The sequence below is a fragment of the Juglans microcarpa x Juglans regia genome, chromosome 2D (genome assembly GCF_004785595.1).
Source record: "Juglans microcarpa x Juglans regia isolate MS1-56 chromosome 2D, Jm3101_v1.0, whole genome shotgun sequence".
Taxonomy (NCBI): domain Eukaryota; kingdom Viridiplantae; phylum Streptophyta; class Magnoliopsida; order Fagales; family Juglandaceae; genus Juglans; species Juglans microcarpa x Juglans regia.
In genome coordinates, this window is record NC_054596.1 from 25,959,173 (window position 1) to 25,984,380 (window position 25,208).

At 39.9% G+C, this 25,208-nt stretch overlaps 1 protein-coding gene and 1 long non-coding RNA gene across 2 annotated transcripts; one reads left to right on the forward strand and one right to left on the reverse strand.

Moving 5' to 3' along the window:
- Positions 1-404: 404 nt before the first annotated feature.
- LOC121249823 (14-3-3-like protein D) lies at positions 405-19,075 on the reverse strand. The gene is made up of 7 exons (XM_041148630.1): positions 18,903-19,075; positions 17,867-18,173; positions 17,691-17,778; positions 10,665-10,774; positions 10,427-10,575; positions 906-967; positions 405-770 (listed from the first exon to the last, which is right to left on the reverse strand). Exons 1-7 carry the CDS (start codon positions 18,964-18,966, stop codon positions 768-770), a joined length of 783 nt encoding a protein of 260 aa, XP_041004564.1. The 5' UTR covers positions 18,967-19,075; the 3' UTR covers positions 405-767.
- On the forward strand, positions 6,916-16,746 carry LOC121249824. Its single transcript, XR_005937653.1, has 3 exons — positions 6,916-7,366; positions 15,290-15,291; positions 16,735-16,746. It is a non-coding gene; the product is annotated as an uncharacterized LOC121249824 (long non-coding RNA).
- Positions 19,076-25,208: the final 6,133 nt, after the last annotated feature.

Below are 25,208 nucleotides of genomic sequence, written 5' to 3' on the forward strand. Positions count from 1 at the left end.
AGAGGGCAGGAGTGTTATAATGACCCTGCAGTCTAATGTGTTTTGAAAAAAGAAAAGTTATTTTCTTAGTTTTTTGTTTAAATTTATAACAGTATGATTATCGTTTCAGAAATGTTTCAGAAACGAAAACCTCCTTAACTGCTCGAAAATCTAAAATAATAATGGGTTTTAGACAAAAAAAAAATTATGGAACCATACATTTAGGTTTCTATTAAAATAATTTTTGTTCTTCAAAGAATACAACGGTTATGATAAAGCCGCCAAATATTTGTGGAGATAGGTTGTTCAACAGGCAATCATTCTCGAATGAGAAGATTAAACGATGTTAGCAATATCAGTGCGAACGCAAGCAAGAACAAATTCTCAAAAGCAATAACACCACCACACAACAATAAATAATATCATACATGGAAAAAATACTTATAAACTAAAAAGGTATAGATGATATACAAACAATAGAAATCTTTCCATCTGGGCTGTGGCATTTTTCATCAAAACAAGAAAATCACCTTAAGCAATAAGGTCAATCCTCCAATTCATCTACCATCACTACTAGGAAGGAAAAAGCCAGGGTAGATGCACATTGGACCGACCATGTCCAGACATCACACTCGATAAACCACACCAGCATTCGGTAACCCAAACAACAGAATGACAAGAGAACAATAAGAAACAGATAAACAATAAGCCCTATTTTTAACAAATCATCAAGGTTAAAGGCATCAAGGCATTATGATTCATCCCCAGATACATATAGTTGTAAGGCATCACTGCAGTCAATAAAGAACAAACAAATACGATGAGCATAGTGGTAAGACATCATAATATGCTAACAACACAGAAGAAAAAAAATAAAAAAATAAAGTATCAGGAAAAAAAAAATGACGAATCTCTTAGAACCCCACCTCTGCATTTTCCACTGCACCAGCCTTGGTGGTGCCATTAATCTTCTGGGCGTCTTCTGTAGCTGCAAGAGAAGGAAAGCAAACTAAATTAAAAAATTGATGCTTGGGAGAGGAAAAAGAAAAAGAAAATAGAAAAGAAAATAACACCAAGGATGATACATAAGATATGTTGTCAAAATTCCAAAGGAAAAATATTCATTACCGAGCAAATGCCAATAATACATTACACACATCATAAACTCAATTTTGCTAGCATATTTAAGTAACGAAAGATTGCTCAACATGTTCCCTATTCTATATCAGTCTTACTTTGCATGCGCATTTTGTGCTGTGGTTTGCGTTTTTTATATGAAAGATTTTAGGAGTAAGAGAAGGCCCAAAATACAGCCGTTTAAGCTCATAAAAGATTGTGGTAAAAATCAGCTACCACCACTCAAGGGAAACCCCCTGGAATGAAGTATTTGCAAGTTCACTTCCATATTTCATTCTCCAATGTGAAATGCTTGTTGACTTAACCGTTTGTCATTCCTCTATCACATATAGTTTTAGCTTGTATTCTATTTTGGCTGTTCCAGAACATTGTCATGTTTTAGAAGTCAGAATGACAATAATTTACTAACTCTCCTAATATGACCTAGTTTTATTAAAACTAAGAAAGCAATTACAATATCTGAAACAATTTAGGGTGAATAGTATTGAAACCATGTATTTTATTTGAAAGACAATGATTTAAAATGATGTCCCCCTAAAAGTTAGCCAACCATCTTAGCTCACAAGCAAGCTCAAACTAAGGAATGGAAGTTACGCGAAGGGGACCGGTAATCACAGGTGGAGCAGACTACCGATAATAAGCCGGAGGAAGGTGAGGATGACGTCAAGTCACCATGCCCCTTATGCCCTTGGTGACACACGGCTGATTACTACACATAATAATCCTCCTACATTGATGGGTTACGATCGATGCTACTAAGTCAGGAGCAAGACCTTCGTCGCCTCCATGGAGCTACTCACAACCAATCCCAAAGCAAAGCAGCTTTTGCGGGACTACCGCTCAGTTGAAAGCTATGAAACATGTCTGCCGTAGTTCAGAACTTGAATGTTCTAAACAAGACAAACAACACAAGATGGAGGGGGTCCTTCCTAACAAGCTCTTCAAAAAATAAACAACAAAATATAAGACAGACAAGTGGAAAGCTGTTTTCCAAAAAAAAACTCTGTTCAATTGTAGCAGTCAAAGTCCGGTTGATGTTCCGATCTACTGCAAGGCCTGACAAAAAGGAGGGGAAGATGTCTGTTCAACCCCGACTGCAACCATTGTACAGCTTTATGATTATTGAGTTTTCAAAATTTTAGCTTATTTTTGTTTGAAATTGATAGTAGTTTTTTTACTATAATGTTATTAGAGCGATACAGCCTACATAAAGGCATGTTTGACGATTATTCATCCATGGATCTTTTAGCCATCATTTAACTTGTAAGTTATTCAGAGAGGTTTTCTCTTTTTTTCTTTATGGAGTCTAGTTCACTTTGGGTTTAACATTAAGTAACCCTTATCCCCACACCTTCCATTTTGTCAATTGGTATCAAATCAAGGATTTTGCCCAACTAGATGACAAATAACAAAGCTGAAGGAATAATTCTCAACAATGTTGCTCATGGAATAACGAGCACCAAAAGGTGACCTTGATTGACTGTGGTATGTTTACACGGGGTGCATAAAAGACAATAGCTGATTGAACCAACCAGTTTTAAATGAAGAACATGGGTTGCATCTGAGTTGTTGGAAATAGGAGGATGCCACAAAGACAGCAATACTAACGCTACAGTCACATTACTCGATTAACTTTAATGGTTGCATGCGCCACCACTTTTTTGCGAATGTCTTGGACAGCAGCTGACATAATCCAAGCTGAAAATTGTGCTCAGAGAATGGCTCAATTTCTGCCATCACTTCTTTTTTCCTAGACAAAGTCACCTCACTTTCCCCTTCAGCCTCCAAGGATTGAAGCTCATCCCAAAGGGATTTTTTCTGCTGCTCTACATTCCCAAAAACTTCCTTATTCCATTTCTTCAAATCAGCTTTCAAAGCTTTAAGTTTACTTGTCAAAACAAAGCTAGGAGTCCCCTCAAAATGATAAGAAAGCCACCAGCTTCTTACCTTATCAACAAAACCCTCCACTTCAAGCCACATATTCTCGAATTTAAAATATCATTTACCCTCATGAATACCCCCACAATTAAGTAAAATGGGAAAATGGTCGGAACATACTGATGGGAACCAAGGTGGACCTAGTCTTAAAGATCATTTGCAAATTCCAGATGGGCCAATTACAAGATCAAGGGCCAAGAAGATCAAGGAAGCAAAGCACGGATTGGTGCAATCCACTTGGGATGAAGCTAGCATGAGCCCAACACTCAAGATGGGCTTGAAAGAAGGAGAACCGGCTTTGATCCACTTGATTCAAGCTGTGGAAGACATGACTTAGAGATAGGGCCAATTGTTATTGGAGACTTCCAATTTGGTTAAATGATTTATTTTATTAGTTTAGAATAAGTGGGCTTGAAGATGCCTGGCCCACACGTCTTATTTTTAATGAACTAGGATTTTCAAGAAGGCCTTGTATTTTGGCCAAGGGCTTATTTGGAAAGTTACTTTTTAGGAATTAGGGTTTCAAGAGGTACTGTAGCATTACTGTAGCCGCAGGTACTGTAGCGCGACACTGTTCATCAGGGCATTTTGGGTAAAAAGGGGCTTTATTTTGGCTAGGGTTTTAATTAAGTTTAGTTTAAATACTCCTTGTAGCCTCATTTGAAGGTTAGACAATATTGAATTTTATTTGTGAGTTGAGTTTTCTCCTCTTGTTCTTGATTGAACTCTTGAACTTATCAAAGGTAAATCACAACCTTTGTGGCGTTCCTCCTTTGTAATCTGGGTTCTTGAGACGGGTTCTTCAACGGATCTAGATTTTAATATAATCTAGGTTCTTGAAACGGGTTCTCATCGGGTCTAGATTCTCCATCCTTGACTTGATTTTTGACTTTCTTGGGGAGTTTTCAAATTGATTGTGGGTTCAAGAGAATCATTCCCACGGGTTCATATCACATACCCTTGACAATCTTTTTTGGCATAACTTCGGATAGTGAGCCTCCCATGAAGACAAGACTATGAATCTGTCCAGTCTTGAGCTACCTCTAGAATTAGACCACGTATATTCACCCCCCACCAGTGGCAAATCCAGCAGTTCCAAATCAAAAATCAGCTGAGAAAAATCCTCCATAACTGTAGTCATAGAACATAAACCCTCCCCCTCACTTGGAAAACGAATTATATTAAAATCCCCACAAATGCACCAAGGCAGATCCCACAAAGAATAAAATCCTGACACTTCATCCCACAGCATGTATCTATTCCGATCCCTATTGGGTCCATATACACTTGCCAATGCCCATGTCCACCCATCTTCCAAATTTCTTAAAACACAGGCCACCGAGAAAACACCAATACAATCTTCTACCATCTCGACAACACTACTATTCCACATTACTAAAATTCCACCAGAAGCACCTGAAGAAGCTAAATATGTCCAACCTACAAAGGAACCTCTCCACAGGCTACAAATTATACTCCTTTCAACAAAATCCAGTTTGGTTTCTTGGAGGCAAACAACATCAATCTTCAAACTATGAATTAGAGATCTAATGCGAAGACATTTATTGACGTCATTGATCCCCCTTACATTCCAAGACAGTATTTTAGGCTTCATTAACAGAAGTAAAATCCCTCCCTTTTAATCTGTCCCACCCCAAAGTGTCAAGTTTGTGAGAATGGCCGAATTGAATGGCCTTGAGTTCTGTATGTTATATATAGACTTTACAAGGATGCTATACATGGAAAGCAAATAAGTTCTCGCATGATTCTAGCCCAATACATGTAAATTATAATCTGTCAAATAATGTATGCTAACTGTACAGAATAATGAATGGAGAAATAAGGAAACAATTGTGGGCTAAAATAAGGAAAGAAGTGTGGACAGCAAAGCTGTCCGTTGACACAAAGTTCCTCCTTATTGTCATAATTGATAGAGCATTGCAATCGTTTCAACTCTCTCTCCTTTCTAACAGCTGACTCCATGGCCATGGAATGACCAGCTTCAATTGCTACTAGAAGGGCCATAAATTGTTCTCATAACCATCACAAGATAGCCCCACCAAATCTTGAATCTCCTCCACTTTTTTTAACACCCAGTCTGAAATTTCTTTAGACACAATCTGAGGGGGAACCATCTGTAAAGGTGACGGACTACCCATCTCCTCCTCATCACTATCTACTGCAACTACATCCATCTGTGGGTCAGAGTCTAACCTCTCATTCTCTTCCATGTCAATCAACTCATTCTCAGATTCTACATGAAGATCTGCATCCACCTCCCACTGTCTACTTCCCTTAAAATTCAAAAATTGCTTCAACAAACTAGTGCCCTCATCCACCAGACTTGTCTCATTACCCGCGGAAACCAGAAAATCTTTTTCACCTTAGATATCTCCATGTTTTCCCCTTCCTCGTTTTCTAGCACCTGAGACACCACCTCTAACCCTCCAGAAGCTTCTACAGTAACTGTTGGAACTTTCTGTGTCATACATTAAGAGGAAAGTATTGCATGCAAAGCATTATGCGCTTTTGGATTTCTCTTATTGTTGCCTAGCAAAATTCCACTATTGCTTAATTACAGCATCTTAAATCCTTGTAAACAATCAATCTTTGAGGAGGCGGAAAGGTAGCACCAAACTACTCTTGTAAGATTCTCAGTTGTAATCATAAACACTCGATCCATCAATTTTCTACCAGGGCGTTCAACTCACGAAAAATCATGCAAACTAGATGATGAGCATATTGCAATGTACACATACTGTGGTTTATTTATTCATATAAAAGGAATTTTAAAAAGAGGAAAGAAGTCAAATCAAGAACTGTATTCTGCCATAGTGGATGTAATGCCCCAAGGGAGGCCCAAACCACATCTGGGCTCTACTTCAAAAAGACTAGTCAATGGTACAATTGTAGCTCCATTGGAATCATTATAAAGAGTAAGAACTTTTCCTTCCAAAGCAATTCGGGATCCCATACACTACACTCGTTGGTCAATATGGGGGTATCATAGTGGAACACCACGAGATTGTTAATTTTTTTTTTTTCTGATAAGTAAAAAATATTATATATCAAAGGAGAAACCAAGTACATTGAATGTATATAAGAAAACACCTTGCCCAAAATGACCCAAAAAGCCCCCAATGACCAGAAAAGCCCATGAAAAGAACAACCCAAAATACACCAGACCGGTCCCCAACCCTTGTTTCTCGTAGAATTAAAACTCTACCCTAACACCCAACCCCAAACCCTTGATTCCCCGTCTTCATAATGTCCTTTTAGACTTCTCTCTAGTTGAGTTACCATCCTTAGCGTCGCGATTGATTGTCCAAGAAAGACGCTAACTCCCTGCTTTTCTTGAAACTTTTGATTTAAAGCGCGTGGCTTGCCTCAATCGTAGTAATTAGTTCATTGAATTGGTCTTCACATCCTCGATGTGAAATTCCCACAAACTGCTGAATCTCGTTAACTTTAGACAAAATCCAGTCCGCTATTGGTGGAAGATACACTAGGGGAGCAACGTTATCCCCAGACACAGTATCCAATTGCACTCCCGACTCTAGACATTCATCTACACGAGGCACCAACGCCAAACCCTTTGCTTCTCCAGCAACTCAATTGGTTTGCTCCAATGGTATCATGGCCCCCATTGGAGATTCTAGGGTGACAGCAAATCCCTTTACCTCTAGGGTTCCTACATCTCCTTCAAACCTTGGCACACTACTTTCCTTCAACTCTGACGAGGGAGCTTCAAGGACTAAGGGTATAGTACCGGCCATCGGTCTATCCTGTGTTACATGAGGCAAATGATATTCCATTACTAATGTCTCTACGCTGATACCCGATGTAGACCCTGTTTCAAACAACCTGGATTTCCTTTGACCCACCATACTCTCCTAGATCTAGAAATAGGGACAGAGCAGAATCCGATCTTCCATTTTCCTTCAATTGGGTTTAAATGATTCGGGCCTATCTTGTTTCTTACAACCATGTTGCCTCCAACTGAAAGCCGGTCTATTTTCGAAGACAAGAAAGCTATCGCTACCTTCAGCTCGACAAGTTGGATTTCCATCTCCTTTAAGGAATTGTGCATCTCAACAAGCTGGTCCTGAGACGTGATTTGCGGATCCCCTTCACTCTGAACTCCCGAAGCATGACTGGTCTTTAGAGCTACAGCATAGGATCGCCTCGCCACTGAGGATGTACTAGGATCTTTGTGCACCTCCAAGTTTTCCTTCGCTGACACGCCACCGACATGTCTGCTACACGACTCCCTAGCAGAGCCACGTCCTGCAGCACCTTGTCCTTCCAAACCGTCGCCCCTCTCTTGCCGAGGGAAAAGTCAAGCAGCACCTCCCCCATCCTTCTCCAACCACTGCCCCTCTCCTCAAGAATGAAAGTAAAATTCCTCCTTCCACCACCACCATACTCTTCTACCGCCATATAACGTCCTCGAGCATTTGAGCAACAGTGCGCCGTGAAACTGCGTCTACCTTCCCAGACAGTGGAGAAAAAATCTTGTTTTTCATCCTTTGTGCACGCTTCCATGGCCTTAGCCAGCCACTACACTGTTGTCAAACCCAAAACCAACTTAGAAATCACCCTTCGACCCCTTTCAGTAATGGCCAACATACGCCCCTCCTTCACCAGAGTAAAGGATTTAGATTCTACGGCTAACAACATAGAAGAACCCATACTAACCAACTCCCCTCCTTCAACAGCCATTCATCATCACATTGAGACCAGATCAGAAATCTGCTACACAGATACACTGCTAAGGACCACTGCTGAAGACCAACGGCTTCAAACTCAAAGCTTGACGCTGGAGTACTCCCAGAAGACTCGCTGGAGAGCGTCGACTAGTCTGTGTCGACGGCACGACCAATGGATACGTCGGGAGGATCGTCGGAATGCTCAGAGAGACAACACAGCAAGATCTAGGTCGTCAGAGGGTGGGCCAACGCCGAACGGCCCTCAGCGAGGTCGCTTGGGTCCGTCAGCTTTATCTGTGCTGACCGTGCTATGTCTCTCGTCGGTAAGGGTGGGTGGCGGCAAAATGGATGCCAGAAAAGGATCTCAGAAACGGATCTAGAAGAAAACTAGGTCGCCGGAGGGGTGACCAACGCCGGATGACCCTCAGCGTAGACGCCGGGGTCCGTCGGTCTATTCTGTGCCACTGGGAGCCACTCACCGGCCTAGGTTACGGCAAAATGGATTTCTCTCTTACGGGTAATACTCTCCTTAGGCACAAGTGTATCTCTCGCCGGCGGGATGACCAGCTCCAGGCAGCCCTCCGTGAGATCGCCGAGGCTCAGTGATGATATCTAAGCCAGCGGTGAGCAACCACTTGCCGGCCAAGGCAACGACAAGATAGTATCTCTCACACGGGTGTTTTCTCATGTGTTTCTCTCTCCTCTCTCTCTTCACACAGACTTTTTGCTCACTTCTTGTTCACCACGAGATTGTTAATTATTCTGTCTTTCTACATGAAAAGGAAAAAAGAAAAAGAGGAAAATGATAGTCTCAAATGATGCATGCTGTAATGAAAACAGATATGGCAGTGCTGTTCATCCAATGGAGTTCCATCCCTCGAGGAAAATTAACTTCTACATTGGGGCTTTATGCATAAAAGATAAACATTTGAATGACAATCGGTCTCCAAATGGTTTTCCTAAAATTTACAATTTATCGTATGACTACCATTTTGTTTGGTTCCCCGTATAAGATTGTCAGCATGAAAATTTACCCTTATATTTGCCTTTTGTGTTCAAATCGACTTAACCTTGTCTATGTCTACAGTAAATTCGTTCTTCTGGGTATTGATAAACTTGCATCTAAATGCTACTAAATCATAAAATCTTGAACTATTCTGTGGATGTCTTCAATCCACATACATAAATGAAAAGATAATATGCTCCTTTCGCTTATGGAGTTTAAAAGATATGCCGTTTTAGCAGAGTCCTGAGTAGAGAGTGGTGATTGTCTTTATCTGTTTCTCCACCCTCCTAAAATGCCCAAGAATGAGGGGTGAAGGATCCGTACCACATAAAACTTTTAAGGGAAATAGATGACTGGAGAAGTCAGTTTTCATGGTTCTCTTTTATTTTGCATTTAAGGTTTTCTAAAAGATAATGTCTGACACAAAAAGCAGCCACCAAAGTTTATCTTCTGGTTTAATTTTTAGCTCTCAAAAGTAGAACTGCAACCAAGTGTATTATAAAGTTTCAGGCAGCTTGGTATAAACCGCTAAGAAGCCATGGTATCTTGATGTAACTGGCCCTTCTATTTACTCAGAGTCAGATAACCAAGAAAAAAGAAAGTTCATCCCAACAAGAGGATGGCCAAATGTTTAATCATACAATTATGATACTATGATGCATTAACCAAAATTTATCAGACACCAACCAAGATATGGAAAAAACCCTATGATAAAGTTTATGCTTTTTGAGAAGGTAAGTTAAAAGCAATAAGGACCTATCCTAAAATCATGTCTTCCAGGAATAGATATGATCATGAGATATCTCATACTCTTAAAATTTCTCCATATCAACAAAATAATTCACAACACAGGCTCTGATTTAGAAAATATTCGATTCACACACTCAAATGAAAGCAACAACAAACAAGGTTTTTTTTTTTTTTTAATAAGTAATAGATAAATTTTATAAATAAGAATGGAATAAGCATAATAGCTCGTGTACCACAACTAACAAGGTTTTATGCAACTGACTTTTTCCCTTTTCTTCAATCAAAGCTAGTCAGGTGACAATCAGCAGTAAGACAATAAAACATATATCTTTATCTTCTTTTTTTATAAGTGAACAACAACTAGTTAAAAACATATATATTTATCTATCTATAAACACATCTATTTGTTATAGAAAAACATACATGTCTATATTTCAGTTTATGTCCATACCTCATTCCTTTAACTTTATTTTTTTGAAAAAAAACAAGAAGACTTTTTTTTAGAACAGATTATTCAGGCCCTTCCTGCCATTTAATAGTATCTTACATAAGTCCTCTAATAAGTTATATTTGTACCGCTACATACGCATGGAAAATATAAGAACTACCTCAAAATGCCATAAAACTCCAATATTAATGGCATATAAAAACCCGGTATTTCGGGCAACTATAAAAACACTCAGATAGGTGAAGAGTCAACACAACAGTACATTCAAAATCCATGAAAAGCAATGATTGCATAGAACGAAAGGCCTCAACCAAAAATGTAACTAAAATGGTATCATAATTCTTTATGGCTATGAAAACAATTAATTTGAAAACAATAAAAAGGAGCTAATCCAAAGAAAATACTTTGCACTAAGAACGAAATTGCATAATTATGTCCTGTAATAACCACTATAATCACCTCCATCCTCCGGGAGGTCCGAAGTCCACAAAGTGAGGTTGTCCCTAAGCAGCTGCATAATTAAGGTGCTATCTTTGTATGACTCCTCACTGAGGGTGTCAAGCTCTGAGATAGCTTCATCAAAAGCTAGTTTTGCAAGGTGGCAGGCCCTGGAAAACAAAACCAAAGGCAACTTCCATGTAAAACGGAAAATCATAATATATTTCATTAGTTCAGGCTGAAAATAGTAATTTACAACCTCTCAGGTGAATTCATGATCTCATAATAGAAGACTGAGAAATTCAAAGCCAGACCCAATCGGATGGGATGTGTAGGGGGCAAATCACCCTCAGCTGCAGTGGTAGCAGTCTGCAGAGAGATCATATTAAAATTCAATTTGAAATAAGTCAGAGAAATGCATAAAACATTCCCGTCCAAAAGAGAATCAGAAATATAAAAGCATATCCAAACAGCAAGTCAGCATATGCTTTTCTGAGTGGGAGCACAATAAGGAAATGGAAAACACTGAAAATACATAATATTAAAAGCAAGAAAAGTAAAAATGTTTGTAGCTGGGGGAAGGAGAGAAAAATCCTTCCCGCAAATGATAAAAAGATAGTTATGTATTACCTACCGCCCAAGCAAACTATTTAAAGAACCACTTATATAAGAACACGGAATTAATAAAATTACCATTTTTGGCATTTCAGAAGGATCTTATAACTAGCCTAAACCTAAAACAAGAGATCAATATGATAAATGAATGACAATTGAAAGCAAATCATCCTTTTTGTGCCTATAATTGCATCACAATAACAGATGCTGTGATACGGACAAAACAAAAATCATCAATTATAACATCTTGGAAAAAAGATTTCCTCCAATGTCTCCTGAATGAATTTCCATGTGGTATGCTGTATAATGGCATGGCTCACATTGATTCCATCTTTCTTAGGGATAGTCCTCTGATTTTTTCAGGAAAACAACCCCGAACCACCAATATGTGAACCATGAGGCCAAACAATTTATCCAAAATCATAGGATATCATGCCAAACAACTAGACCAAGCAACAGAGAACAGCAAGCAATGGAAAAATGGATAGCCGTCCTTTCTGATGGAAAACATACAGATACAGGAAAATTTAAAGGAATGGACAAAAACATTGACCTTCAGGACCACTCTGACACCTCAAATAACCTTAGAGAAAAAATAAGGAGTTTACTGATCATTTTTTTTTATAAGTAATAATCTTTATTGATGTGAATGAAATTAGGCAGTGCCCAAGTACACAGGAAATATACTAAGAGAGGCACCTAATTACATTCTAATAGACTAGAAAGAAGATAAGAACTCATGAACATTCCCTCCCCTCAATACAATAGCAGAAAACCACTGGAAAATAGAGAATACAAAAAAGTTCCAGATTTCCCCCATTGCACGCTCCTTGTTATTAAAACATCTGTCATTCATTTCCAACCATAAACACCACATTAAGCACAAAGGAATCATCCGCCACACGGCTGCTAATTGGGCACTACTATGAGACCTATTCCAGCATGCTAATAGGTCCACCACACTCTTGGGCATAGCCCAACTTAGCCCAGCTCTACTAAGAATACCAGCCCAAAGCTCCCCAGCCACCTCACAATGTAAGAGCAAATGATCTACCGATTCTCCACTTTTTTTACACATGTAGCACCACTCCATGATCACCATACCTCGTTTTCTTAAATTGTCAACCGTCAATATCTTCCCATGAGCAGCTGTCCAAGTGAAAAAAGCAACTTTAGAAGGCACTAACACCTTCCATATACTCTTCCATGGAAAGAAAGTGGGCTGTAGGACTGTCAAAGCCTTATAGAAAGATTTAACAGTAAACTTTTCTTCCCTCGTGTGAGTCCACAACATACGGTCTCCCCTATTGACCCCTAGCTTTGCTGAATATAAGTAACTGTAAAACTTTACCAGCTCTTCTAATTCCCAGTCCTGAGCATTTCTTGTAAAAGTGACATTCCAAGTGACCATCCCATTGGCACGACATAGAACTTCTGAAACTGGGGCTTGCTGATTTCCAGCCAAATTAAAAGCACCTGGGAAAGCCAGGCAAAGAGGACTCTCCCCACTCCATACATCGAACCAAAAGCGGGTACGTGTTCCATCACCCACCTCAAACTTGAGATGTTTTTCAAAGGTATTCCACCCCTTCCTTATGAATTTCCACAGGCTTACTCCGTAAGTCCCCCTACCCTCCTTAGAGCACCATTCCCCCCACTCACAACCATACTGATGATCAATAACCTCTCTTCACAGCGAATTCCCTTCCTTATGATACCTCCACAGCCACTTCCCTAAGAGTGCCTTGTTGAAAACACACAAGTTTCGTACCCCTAACCCCCCATTCGCCAATGGACAGCTCACCCTTTGCCAACTCACAAGGTGAAATTTGGATTCCTCCCCCATACCACCCCACAAAAAAGCTCTAAACAACTTTTCTAACCGGTTTGCCACACCCACCGGTAATGGAAATAGAGAAAGGTAGTAAGGGGGAAGGTTGGAAAGAGTGCTTTTAATAAGGGTTAATCTCCCCCCTCTCGATAGATATAGCCGTTTCCATCCTGAAAGTCATTGCTCAACCTTCTCTACCACCCCATCCCAAATGCTCTTTGCTTTGAAAGACGCCCCTAAGGGGAGTCCAAGATATGTCATAGGGAGAGAGGCAATTTTGCAACCTAGTAACTCCGCTAAAGAGGCTATATTGTTCACCTCCCCCACCGGAACCAGCTCCGACTTCCCCAAGTTCACCTTGAGTCCCGAAACAGCTTCAAAACACAACAAAACTATCCTTAAAGCTTGAATCTGGCCACTTACAGCATCACAAAAAATGAGCGTATCATCTGCAAAGAGTAAATGCGAAATGGAGCTGGTATTACTATTACTGTCCACTGAAAAACCAGCAAGAATTCCCCCCCTTACAGCGGCCTCCACCATACGACTCAATGCCTCCATTACAATGACAAAAAGGAAAGGGGATAGTGGATCCCCTTGTCTCAAACCCCTGGAAGATTGAAAAAAACCACAAGGTCTTCCATTGACTAGGTCCGAAAATCGAGCGGTTGAGACACAATGTTTAATCCAAGCACACCATCTATCCCCAAAACCACATCTTCTAAGCATATAAAGGAGAAAATCCCAACATACATGGTCATAAGCTTTCTCCATATCGAGCTTGCAAAGAACCCCCGGGGTGCCCTCTCGCAACCGACTATCCAAGCACTCATTTGCTATCAACACTGAGTCCAGGATTTGCCGCCCCTTTACAAATGCATTTTGAGGTTTGGAAATGAGTTTGTCCATAGCCAAACTCATACGATTAGCTAACACCTTTGATATGATTTTATAAATCCCCCTTACGAAACTAATAGGCCGGAAGTCTTTCAATTCATATGCACCGGCTATTTTCGGAATGAGAGCAATGAAAGTAGCGTTTAGTGACTTCTCAAACTTTTGACTAGAATGAAAAGTATGGAAAATCTGCATCACTTCCTCTTTCACAATATCCCAACTCTCCTGAAAGAAAGCCAAAGAGAAACCATCCGAACCGGGTACTTTGTCTCTGCACATACTTTTCACCACGAGATGCACCTCCTCTTCATCAAAAGGCCTCTCCAACCATCCAGCTACATCCAAATCCAATTGAGCAAAGGGTAAACCATCTAGTTTGGGGCGCCATTCTTCTTTTTCAGCAAGGAGATCCTCATAATACTGCACTATGTGGTCTTGGATTTCTTCAGAAGAATGTAACACACTAGGACCAAAATGGAGTACTTCAATGGCATTGTTGTGCCTATGTGAATTAGCCACCTTGTGGAAAAACTTAGTACATTTATCCCCCTCCTTCAACCAAAGTGCCCTTGATTTTTGCCTCCAAGATATTTCTTCTAGCAACAATACTTTCTCAATTTCTGTCACCACCACTTTCTTCCGTAATAAAGAGTCCGCATTAACTACCCCTTCCTCCAAAGCCTGCAGCTCATCCCAAAGGATATTTTGCTGCACTTCCGTATGTCTAAATTCTTCTTCATTCCACTTCATCAGGTCATACTTGAGAGCTTTAAGTTTACCCGCCACTATGAAACTAGGGGTACCCTCAAAAGAATAACTGTCCCACCAAACCTTTACCTTATCCGCAAATCCTTCAACTTCCAGCCACATATTCTCAAATTTGAAGGAGCGTCTACCCCCACGAATACCACCACAATCAAGCAAAATTGGGAAATGATCGGAACAAACACGTGGCAGCCTTTTCTGACATAGGTTCGGAAAATGCGTCTCCCAAGAAGAGACTAGAAATCTGTCCAGCCGGGACCCCCCTCGGCTATTGGATTAAGTGTAGGCCCCCCCAACCAGCGGAAGATCCACAAGATTCAGATCAAAGATCAACTCTGAAAAGGCTTCCATTGCCCCTGACGACGTAGAGGCCCCTGCCCTCTCAGGAACCGAACAATGTTAAAATCTCTGCAAAAAACCCAGGGTAAATCCCATAAGGAGTGAAGACCTGCCAATTCCTCCCACAAAAAGCATCTATCTCTTTCTACATTGGGCCCATACAAACCCGCTAAAGCCCACAACCACCCATCCTCAGTGTTCCTAAAAGATACAGCCATTGTGAATTTCCCCATGCAATTCTCGACCATCTCCACCACACGCTTATCCCACATTACCAACACCCCTCCCGAAGCCCCCGATGAGGGTAGAGAACACCACCCCACAAAGGAACAGCCCCACAAGCTTCGAATTATGTATCTACCAACGCCACACAACTTAGTCTCTTGAAGGCATACAATGTCAGCCTTCCAACTCCGAATGAGGGATCTAATACGGAGACGTTTATTCACATCATTGATCCCCCTTACATTCCATGAGAGGATTTTAGGTTTCATTAAATAACGAAATGCCCTTACCCTTCAACCTCTCCCTCCCCACACTTCCCTCCTTGTTGTCGTAATTAATAGAGCATTTGAGACGTTTCAACTCCCGGTCCCGTTTCACTGCTGATTTCAGAACAGTAGGTCTCCCTGCCTCCATTGCAATCAACAGGGCCTTAAATTGTTCTTCATACCCAGCAAACGAAATTCCCACACACTCTTGAACTTCCTCTAATTTTTTTAACAGCCAATCGTCTGTTATATTGTACACTGGCTTTGAAGAAATAATACGTAACGGGATAGGACTTTCCAACTCATCCTTATCGCCCTCAAAGCCGCTGCCCATGAGCTGATCCGTTGGTTGGACCATAGAATCAGCCTCCTTCAACACCACTAAATATGACCCAGTGCCCCCATCGATCCCCCCTTCCATATCCTCCACCCACAAGTTCCGAGTGTTACACCCCTCATCCACCTCCCCATCCTTCAAAGTTTTCCCAACAGGCTCATCATTTTCGACCTCCACTGCCTTCGGAGCCTCTTCTTCCACTTCCGCCAACATGGGCAGTACCTGAGCTACTCCTGAGCCTTCGACGGTGGTCGGCGACATGATCTGGGCATACCCCGACGTTGCAAGGGCATCGGCTACCTCTGTCGCACCCATCGTTGCAGGTCCCGAAATTAGATCCATGACCATCGCCCCTGAAACTTCACTCCTCAGTGGACAGAACTGTTGCATAACGTCAGAGAGACCTCAGAGCCCTCCGTCGCAACTTTCTGTGCTAGTTCCGATGAGTGAGCAGCTCGACATCCTCCGTCAACCTCCATCGCACCTTTCTCCCCTGTTTCTCGGAGCTCTGCCACTGTTTCCAGCACCCCAGGTGACGAGGGGAGACCCACCCCCTCTGACGGCGGCCCCTGGTCCATTGTCGGCAGTGGGTGTTGAGGCCCACCCGATGACGAAGGAGTTTCGGCCCTTGGAGGCCGACATCTCCAAGCAGTCTCCACGGCCTGTCGCTTGACAAGCTGGGCTTGTTGAGCCACGCAGGGGGCCTGCTGGGCCTGTTGGGCGTATCCTGGCCCATATGCAGAAAGGCCTTTCCCTTTGGAACAATCCAGCCCCAAGCCCAACTCCCTCCAATCCCCCTCCACAACACTGTGTTTCACTTTCTCCAAATTACTATGCAGAGTACTAATTTGAGCCTGCATATCTGACAAGAGACGAACCATACCTTCCTTGTCAAGGCCATCACGTCCCCTGCCATCCTCCCCACTACTCTGCAACCCAACCAAACCACCATCCCTCCCATGCATGTCAGGACTAGAGTCCAGTCTAACAGTACCTCTAGTAATGTCCAGATAACTTGGTTTCTGTGAAGCATCCATGCTACCGCTAGAATGAGGCAGCACCTCCCTCAACACCTCCATCATCCTCCTCCATCCCGCTCCCTCACGATCCTCAGGAATGAAAATACAGTTCCAACGGCCCCCCTATTTATATTCCACCAATGCCATGAATGCTCCTTAAGGATTGGAACATCGTTGAGCTATGAATCCGCTATCTCCTTCCCGATGAGCTGTGTAGAACTCTCTTCTCCTTAACTTCAAGCAGTCGTCCAGTGCCTTGATAAACCAACTTGTTGCGGCTGAACCCAAGTGCAGTTTTTTTACAAACTTCCAACCACGTTCAGTGATAAGCACCCCAGAACCATCTCTCACCACCACAAAAGACTTAAATTCACTGAAAACAACATTCGAAGCTATCTTCTTCCTATTCATACCCTCACCCATCTTAATCAACTAAACTACAGAACCAATCAACGTAACAAAGCAACAAGATGCATGTGTACGGAGAGAAAAGTTTTTTTACACACTACTATCCCAGGTTTACTGATCATAAACCTGGGATAGAAAATTAATGCAAAGTAGCAGCCTGTTGTCTCAAGATACCAACCAGCAATTTGAGTCCTGGCCTGAGTCCTTTTTATATCAGCCATTAAAATTTAAACCAGGAACGAAAATGGCTCAGTTTATCATTTTTTTTTATAAGCAAAACATAAGAGAAGAAACTCAGTTTATCATTTAGTTGTTATAGGCTCCCAAAAAGATTACAAATAAGCAACTGTGTTTCCAACGGAACTTTGAACAGCCACATCAACTAGAACAAAGAACATGCGTGTGTGTGTGTGTGTGTGTGTGTGTGTGTGTGTAAAGACAATCAAAAGAGGTAACAATCATAATGACCCAATATGCACCAACATATCAATTTTATAACTTGCCTCAACCAAGGAAAAAACTGAGTGCATGATATAATAAAGGCACATATCACCAAGAAAAAGAAGGTTAAAAAATTACACACCTCATAAGCTTTCATTGAGTGATCAGCAGCCTCTTTCTTTTCATTTCCAGTCTTGAATTCTGCAAGATATCGGTAATAATCTCCTTTCCTGCAGCCATAAGTATTTCAATAACCTGAAATGCCGGCCTCTAAGAGCAAGAATTATAAGCTTATGTTCATAAAAAATGTAGCCCCACATCTTATGGTAAAACACAGTTGATTCGCCAGCAGCAGCTGAAGGAATAATATGCTCATCAACCACTGTCATTATGTCATTGCAAATATCAGTTAGCTCTGATTCGACCTTTTGTCTGTACTCTTTGATCCGCTTCACGTTTACTTCATTTCCTCTTGCCTCTTCTTTCTGCTCTATTGATGATAGGATCCTCCATGATGCTCTACGAGCACCTATAACATTCTTGTATCCAACAGAGAGCAAGTTCCTCTCTTCAACTGTCAACTCAACATCAAGGTTTGCAACCTTCTTCATTGCGTCCACCATCTCTGTTGAGAATTATAAACGAAAAGCATGGAAAATAATGAAGCTTTTCATTTTCGATGAGTAAACAACTGCTAAACTGATTTTAGTCACAGAAAGGCCAATAAAACTTTAAAATTATGCATAAGGAAAATTTTCCCCGCCGATTATAAATCTTGATGAATTCAACAGTAGAAAAGTCAAAAAGATAAATAAACAATACGTGTGCACACTTAACAAGTAGATCCAGCCATTACGAAACCCAGAAAATATTGAGATCCCCATTCAAATTACTTCACTTAGTCCCTGCTTTGTTTCAATGAGAACTTTATGTGGAAAATAGAACACATATGGATTATAACTACCACTGATTAAGTTCCATGAGTTTTTTTTTTTTTTTTTTTTTTTTTGCCGGGAAAAATTACAAAAGAATAGCTGCTCATATTATTATAAGAAAAGTATAACTGCCACGATTTCTTTGCCTTAATCGTTAAAAAAAATGTCCCCAAAAAAAACTCAACCTTATTTTCTAATAGACAAACGGAGGCTTTGCGAAATTAAATTTAAGAAAAGGTACACTGAGATCTCCAACTGAATACACAGAGAGAGAGAGAGAGAGAGATGCGGTGACCAATCTCAAACTTCACGGATTACTTTACGAAAGCCTAGCAGAAATTCACACATATATACATGCGTAAATAAACAGGGGCACAGACATACTCAGAGAAGAGAGAGAGAGAGAGAGAAACCCTGACCATCGTAGCGCTCGGCCTGCTCGGCGAGCTTAGCGATGTAGACGAAGTTGTCGCGGGAAGCCATGGCCGATCGCTCGGAGATCACAGGGATTTGCAGTGAAGGCTTTAATTTGCGTCCCACTCGCCACTCCAACCTAAGACCCAAATCCCGGGGTTGTTGCAGTCGAATTGAAGTATATTTGAGTTCTTTTATTTTTACTAGCTTCGTGGATTTTTTTTTTTCTTTTTTTGTTTTCCTCACTTCTCGGCCTGGTTTGATATTAATCAATTACAAAATAACTCATCTTATCACGTTATTATAAATTTTTTAAACTCTTAAATAAAATATAATAAATAATTTAATTTTTGTAAATTTTAAAATAAAAATAATATTAAAAAATAATATTAAAAAATAATATTCTAATAATATTTTATTCAATTTTCATCTTATATTAACTCACTGTTCAAACCAAGCCAATAATTTTCATTCTTTAATTTATTTCGTTTTGGTTATAGCTCGAACGACATGGCAATATGTGACACAATTCATAAACAACTGAAACACTATACAAAATTAGCAGTTTAATTCTTAATACAAATGGGTTCAGGTTAAAATGAGTTAAACCTATTTATAATTTATCAATAAAATTAGCAGATGATCACTATACAAAGCGAGTTGACTCGATAAGACAAGACTAATAAACAGGTTAACTCGTTTAACCCAAAATATCCTACAATAACCCACTTAAATTTTACTTTAAAATTATAATTTATTTTTGTTTGACTATAATACTGATATTTCTCAATGAAAAATGATAGTTTGCCCCCAGTTTTGTTCCTAGATTTTTCGTTTGGATTGAGAGATGAGATAAGATGAGTTGAGATGGTTTGTGAATAATAATAAGATTTATGAGTTGAAATTTGTGAATAGTAGAAAGATGTCTCCCAATCCAAACCGGCTCGCTAATGTATTTTAATTTTTTTTTCTCATTTTATTGTTTAAGCAAGTTATTATTAGTGTATTGTATATATATATATATATTTAAAATATTTAAATATGTTTTAAAAATGTGTGAAAAAAAAAAGTACAATTGCACTAGGGGTACGCCCCACTGTACGTGTTGGGTGTCAGAGTAGCAGAGTTCATTCTCAATATACTTATATTTTATTATTGAGATTGTAATTTTGGACCTATATTCATATTTTTTATTGTTGGATTTGTAATATTCGTTTTATTATAAGTTAAGATATGAGAAATATTGATATTTTTTGTTAGTAACTAGTGTTACTATTTTTCTTAGATATTGTGACTTCTAATAAATATAGATTTTAACTTTTATGTGAAATTATATTAATCAAGTGAAATGAGTTATGCAAGTCAGTTCATCTCATTTACATAAAACGGATTGAAATTGGTTGTGTCGTGTTAATCTATTTTTAATTAATTATTAAACGGATCAAAACTTGTATCAACTGTTATTTAAATGGGTCATATTAGGGTTTAAATATTTAATCCATTTAGCTTAACAGGTCGGTTTCAATTTGACTTATATAGTCAAATATTTATGACTTGACACGACACGAACAGGACACGCAAACACAAACTACCACCCCTAATGATATGACCCAAACCCAACCTCAATTTGAATTTGCAGTATGGAATTAGAAAATTTTAAGTACTAAGTTTCATTTTATTTTTTTGATGAGGTAGTATTGCTTATTACACTTTAATTTTTCTATAAAAATAAAAATATTATTCAAAGATGATAAATGTGAGGTTTGGATAGTGAGTTGAGATGAAATGAATTGAGATGAAAGTTGAAAGTCGAATAAAATATTATTAAAATATTATTTTTTAATATTATTATTATTTTGAGATTTGAAAAAAGTGAATTATTTATTATATTTTGTGTAGAAATTTAAAAAAGTTGTAATGATTAGATGAGATAAGATGGGATGAGTTGAGATCAACTCTGAATCCAAAAGGAGATTGTCACAGTTTACATAATGAGATAAAAATATGATGAAAGTGTCATTGTAACATTACTCGAGTACAATTTATCTAAGCTTGTAGGTATTCCAATAAAAATACTAGTTGGCACAAAAAATTACAACTTCAAATGGTGGAACACTAATTATAGCAGCAACTTGAAAAACAAACTACAAAAATAATAAAAGAGAAGTCCCCAACTCTTACTCACTTCAATCTCATTTCTATGCACATATGTTATAACATTGCTTAAATAGCCTTCTCATTGTAAGGTCCAACACATGAAGCCCAAATAAATCAGCTAGTTTTTTTTTTTTTTCCATGTAGTTTCTTTTCATTAAACAGGTAACATTACATCATGCATAACAACCTCCTCCAAGATAGAGTTACTGACCTCAAGTGGGCCATCCTCTAACCATATTTTTTCACCAACATCCCTAATAGCAAACTTAGCTGCCATATGAGCAGCTTTGTTTGCTAACCTGTATACAAAATTAAGGCTCCATGCTTGATTCCTTTTCATCATCTACTGCAAATCTTCAATCATCTGTCCAAGCCAAGAGTTATCTTCATTCTTGGAATTTACTGCATCCACAACCCCCTTGGCATCCCCTTCAAAGCAAACTTGGTTTAACCCAAGTTCAGTACAGATGACCATAGCTCTATGGAGAGCGGCACTTTCAGCTTGGGCAGCTATAGATATATGATCCTTGGGGGTTGTCATCGCAACTAGCAACTTGCCTTCTGAATCTCTAATAATTACTCCCATGCCCATCTGAAAGCTGCATCAAAGTTCACCTTTACAAAAGGCCATACGGGTGGTATCCATCTTGGGGTTGGTCCTCTCACATGATTCCCTTCTATACTCTTTAAGCTATTCTGTTTGGTCTCTTTGAAGAATTTTAAATCCGCTTGGGCCTTCTTAGCCAGTATATCAAGATGCATAAACTGATTTTGGAAGACAAACGCATTTCTTCTTATCCACAGATTGTAGCACAAGATTGATGCCAACTCTAAGCTCTCTTTACTCAGCTTGTTCCTCATCTCAGCCCATAATATCTGAAAATCAGAATGGAATCTCTTCCATTTACAGAACTGGCTTGTCTCTCCTCCCCATACAACTGTTGTAGCTGGGCAGTCCCACATAACATGTATTACTGTTTCCACATCACTTGATTCTCACCCCTAGTCAAGGCTTCTCCTACTTTCCTTTTCAAGATCAAAGTTTCCAGAAAATAGGCACTCTTAATAGTGAAGATTCCTTTCTTCATTGAACACTGTTGCCACCAATTCTTCCTTCCAAAAGCAGTTGCCCTCTTCTATCAATTAGTCTACTCTAGCCTTGGGGTCCAGTATCTTGATGGGAGACTAAATCTGATAAGTCACAAGGCTAAGCAGCCATTTATCCTTCCAGATCTTTATGTTATTGTCATTACCAACCCTCCACACAGCCCCTTCCTTGATCAGTTCCAAACTGGACCACAGACTTCTCCAAATAAACGAGGAAACACCTTTCAGCCTAGCCTCCATTAGATCGCAATGCTGAAAATATTTTTGCTTAAAAATCTGAGAAACCAATGAGTTAGGCTTTTTTATCATTCTCCATGTTTGTTTGGCTAGAAGGGCTTTGTTAAAACTGCTGAGATCTCTGAACCCTAGACCCCCTTGATTTTTAACCTCTCCCAATGACCTCCATGATCTCCAATGAATGCATTTTCCCTCTCCTTTACTACTCCACCAGAATCTAGCCAATATAGCTTCTATTTCTTTGAGAAGCTGCCTAGGCAGCTTGACCACACTCATTGTGTAAGCTGGGATGGCCTGTAGCACACTCTTGATAAGGATCTCTCTCCCTGCTGAAGACAGCAGTTTGGTTTTCCAGCTTTTAATCCTTTTCCACACATTTTCCTTCAAAACTCTGAAAGTGTTGTACTTGGATCTCCCAACTATAGTTGGGAGACCAATGTATCTGTTGTAATCATTGCATCTTGATCAATTCACTTATTGCAAAATAAATACCTTAGCTTCCTCCCTAGTGTTTGAGCTGAAAAAAACACTAGTTTTTTCCTTGTTTAGAGTTTGGCCAGAAGCTTTCTCATAAAGAAATAGCAAGTCACGGATAAGGTACCACTCCACTATTGCTCTGCAGAAGATTACGCAATCATCAGCAAATAGGAGGTGGTTTATCCTCAGGCCACCTCTTGTCACAGCCACCCCCTTTATAAGGCCTTTAATTTCTGCATTGTACAGTAAAGAACTAAGACCTTCAGCACAGATTAAGAACAAATAAGGTGACAAGAGGTCACCTTCATGTAAGCCTCTGGATGATAAGAAAGTTTCACCTGGTTCCCCATTGATCATGACTGCATAAGAAAATGTCCTTACACACTCCATCACTAGATCAATCCATTTTTTCCCAAAACCAAGCTTAAGCATCATTTCTTCTAGAAAAACCCATTCCACTCTGTCATATGATTTTGACTTAACTAACTTGATTACCATGGAGCCTTCTCTGCCTTTTTGTTTTGAGTTCATGGTGTGGAGTAGCTCATAAGCCACCATTATGTTGTCTGTGATCAGCCTATTGGGAATGAAGGCACTTTGGTTCCAAGATATCACTTTTTACAGCATCATTTTCATTCTATTTGCCAGTACTTTGGAAATAAGTTTATAAATCACATTGCATAGGGAGATTGGCCTATATTCATGCATAGAGTTGGAGGAGGTAACCTTGGGGATTAACACTAAAAGGGTGTGGTTTAGGTCTTGTGTCATCTTCCCTATTCTGAAAAATTCGAGAATTGCCTGTGTCACTTCATTCCCCACTAAATTTCAGTGTTCTTGGTAAAAGCCTGCACTGAATCCATCGGGGCCAGGAGACTTGAAGGGTGACATTTGCATTAAGGCCTCTTCCGCCTCTTTCTCTATAAAAGCTTGCTCCAACTGATGTCGCATTGCAGTTGTCAGTCTAGTATTAATCCCCATCAGGCACTGACTCACACAGTCTGAGTTTGGCTGAGTGAAAATTGAGGAGAAAAAGTTCTTAAAACCATCTGCTATATCTGATTTCTCAGCTAAAACTGCCCCATTCATATCAGAGATTTTATGGATCGAGTTCTTTTTTCTCCTCTGGGTCACACATGCATGATAGAACTTGGTGTTTCTATCCCCTCCTAACAGCCAATGTTTTTTTGCTCTTTGCCTCCACCATGTGTTTTCTTGATCTAGAAGGAAATTTAAGTCTTGTTGAAGCCTTCTCTGCTGAGTCATATTGCCAGGTCCACCTTCACTCTGCAACTTATTTAAAATCTTGGACTTTTCCCGAATGGCTTTGGTTCTGTTCCTTGCTAAATTTTTGCTCCACTGCTTTAGTCTCTTCTTTGTTGCTTCCAGCTTCCCCAACACACTATCCATATGACTGACCCCCCCTTCTGCCCTTCCACGCCTCAGAAACAACTTCACTGCATCCCGCCTCCTTGTTCCAACCTGAATCATACTTAAAAAAACTATGATACCTCCGCAATGAAGGCACTTTGTTACTACATTGCAGTAGTATTGGGCTGTGATCAGAGCACACAGCAGGAAGGGTTTCAACATAGAACTCGGGATAGTTGACCCTCCAAACATTGTTGGCAATGGCTCAGTCTAGTCTTTCTTTGGTGAAAGACTCATCTTCTTGGAGATTACACCAAGTATACTTGTTCCCCCTCCATCCCAACTCAAAAAGATTTCCTTCCTCCATCACCCCTCTAAACAAACTCATCAGCCTTTCACTACGAGGACTCCCCCACACCTTCTCTTTCTTGTATAAAATTTCATTAAAATCTCCTATAACCCCCCAACCCCCATCTAAAGGCTTGAAGGAAGAAAGAAGCTTCCAAGTCTGGGTTTTTAGGCTAGCATTTGGATGGCCGTAAAAACAAGATAGCAACCATTTAAAATTGTTTCTTTCATCATTTACCAGTACGTTAATATGGTGGTGGGAGTAGTTTACCAAATCAATTAAGTTATCCTGGTTCCACAGGAGCATTAGTCCTTTGCTCCTTCCCCTGGCCTCAACTACAATGCACCCATCAAACTTTAATCTCCTTACGACCTTAAGGCCATTCGCATAAGATAGTTTGGTCTCCATTAAGAAAACCAAATCGGGCAACTTCTCCTTCACAATCAAGCAAAGGTTTTGAACTGTTCAGGGGTTCCCAAGCCCCCGACAGTTCCAGTTTAACAATTTCATTGGTCCCAGCGAGGCTGACTCACAGCCTCCACCGATTCCACAGGGTTATTGCTACCCACCCTCTTAACATCAGCTCGGGTTCTCCTACTTTTTTTGAAAGGAA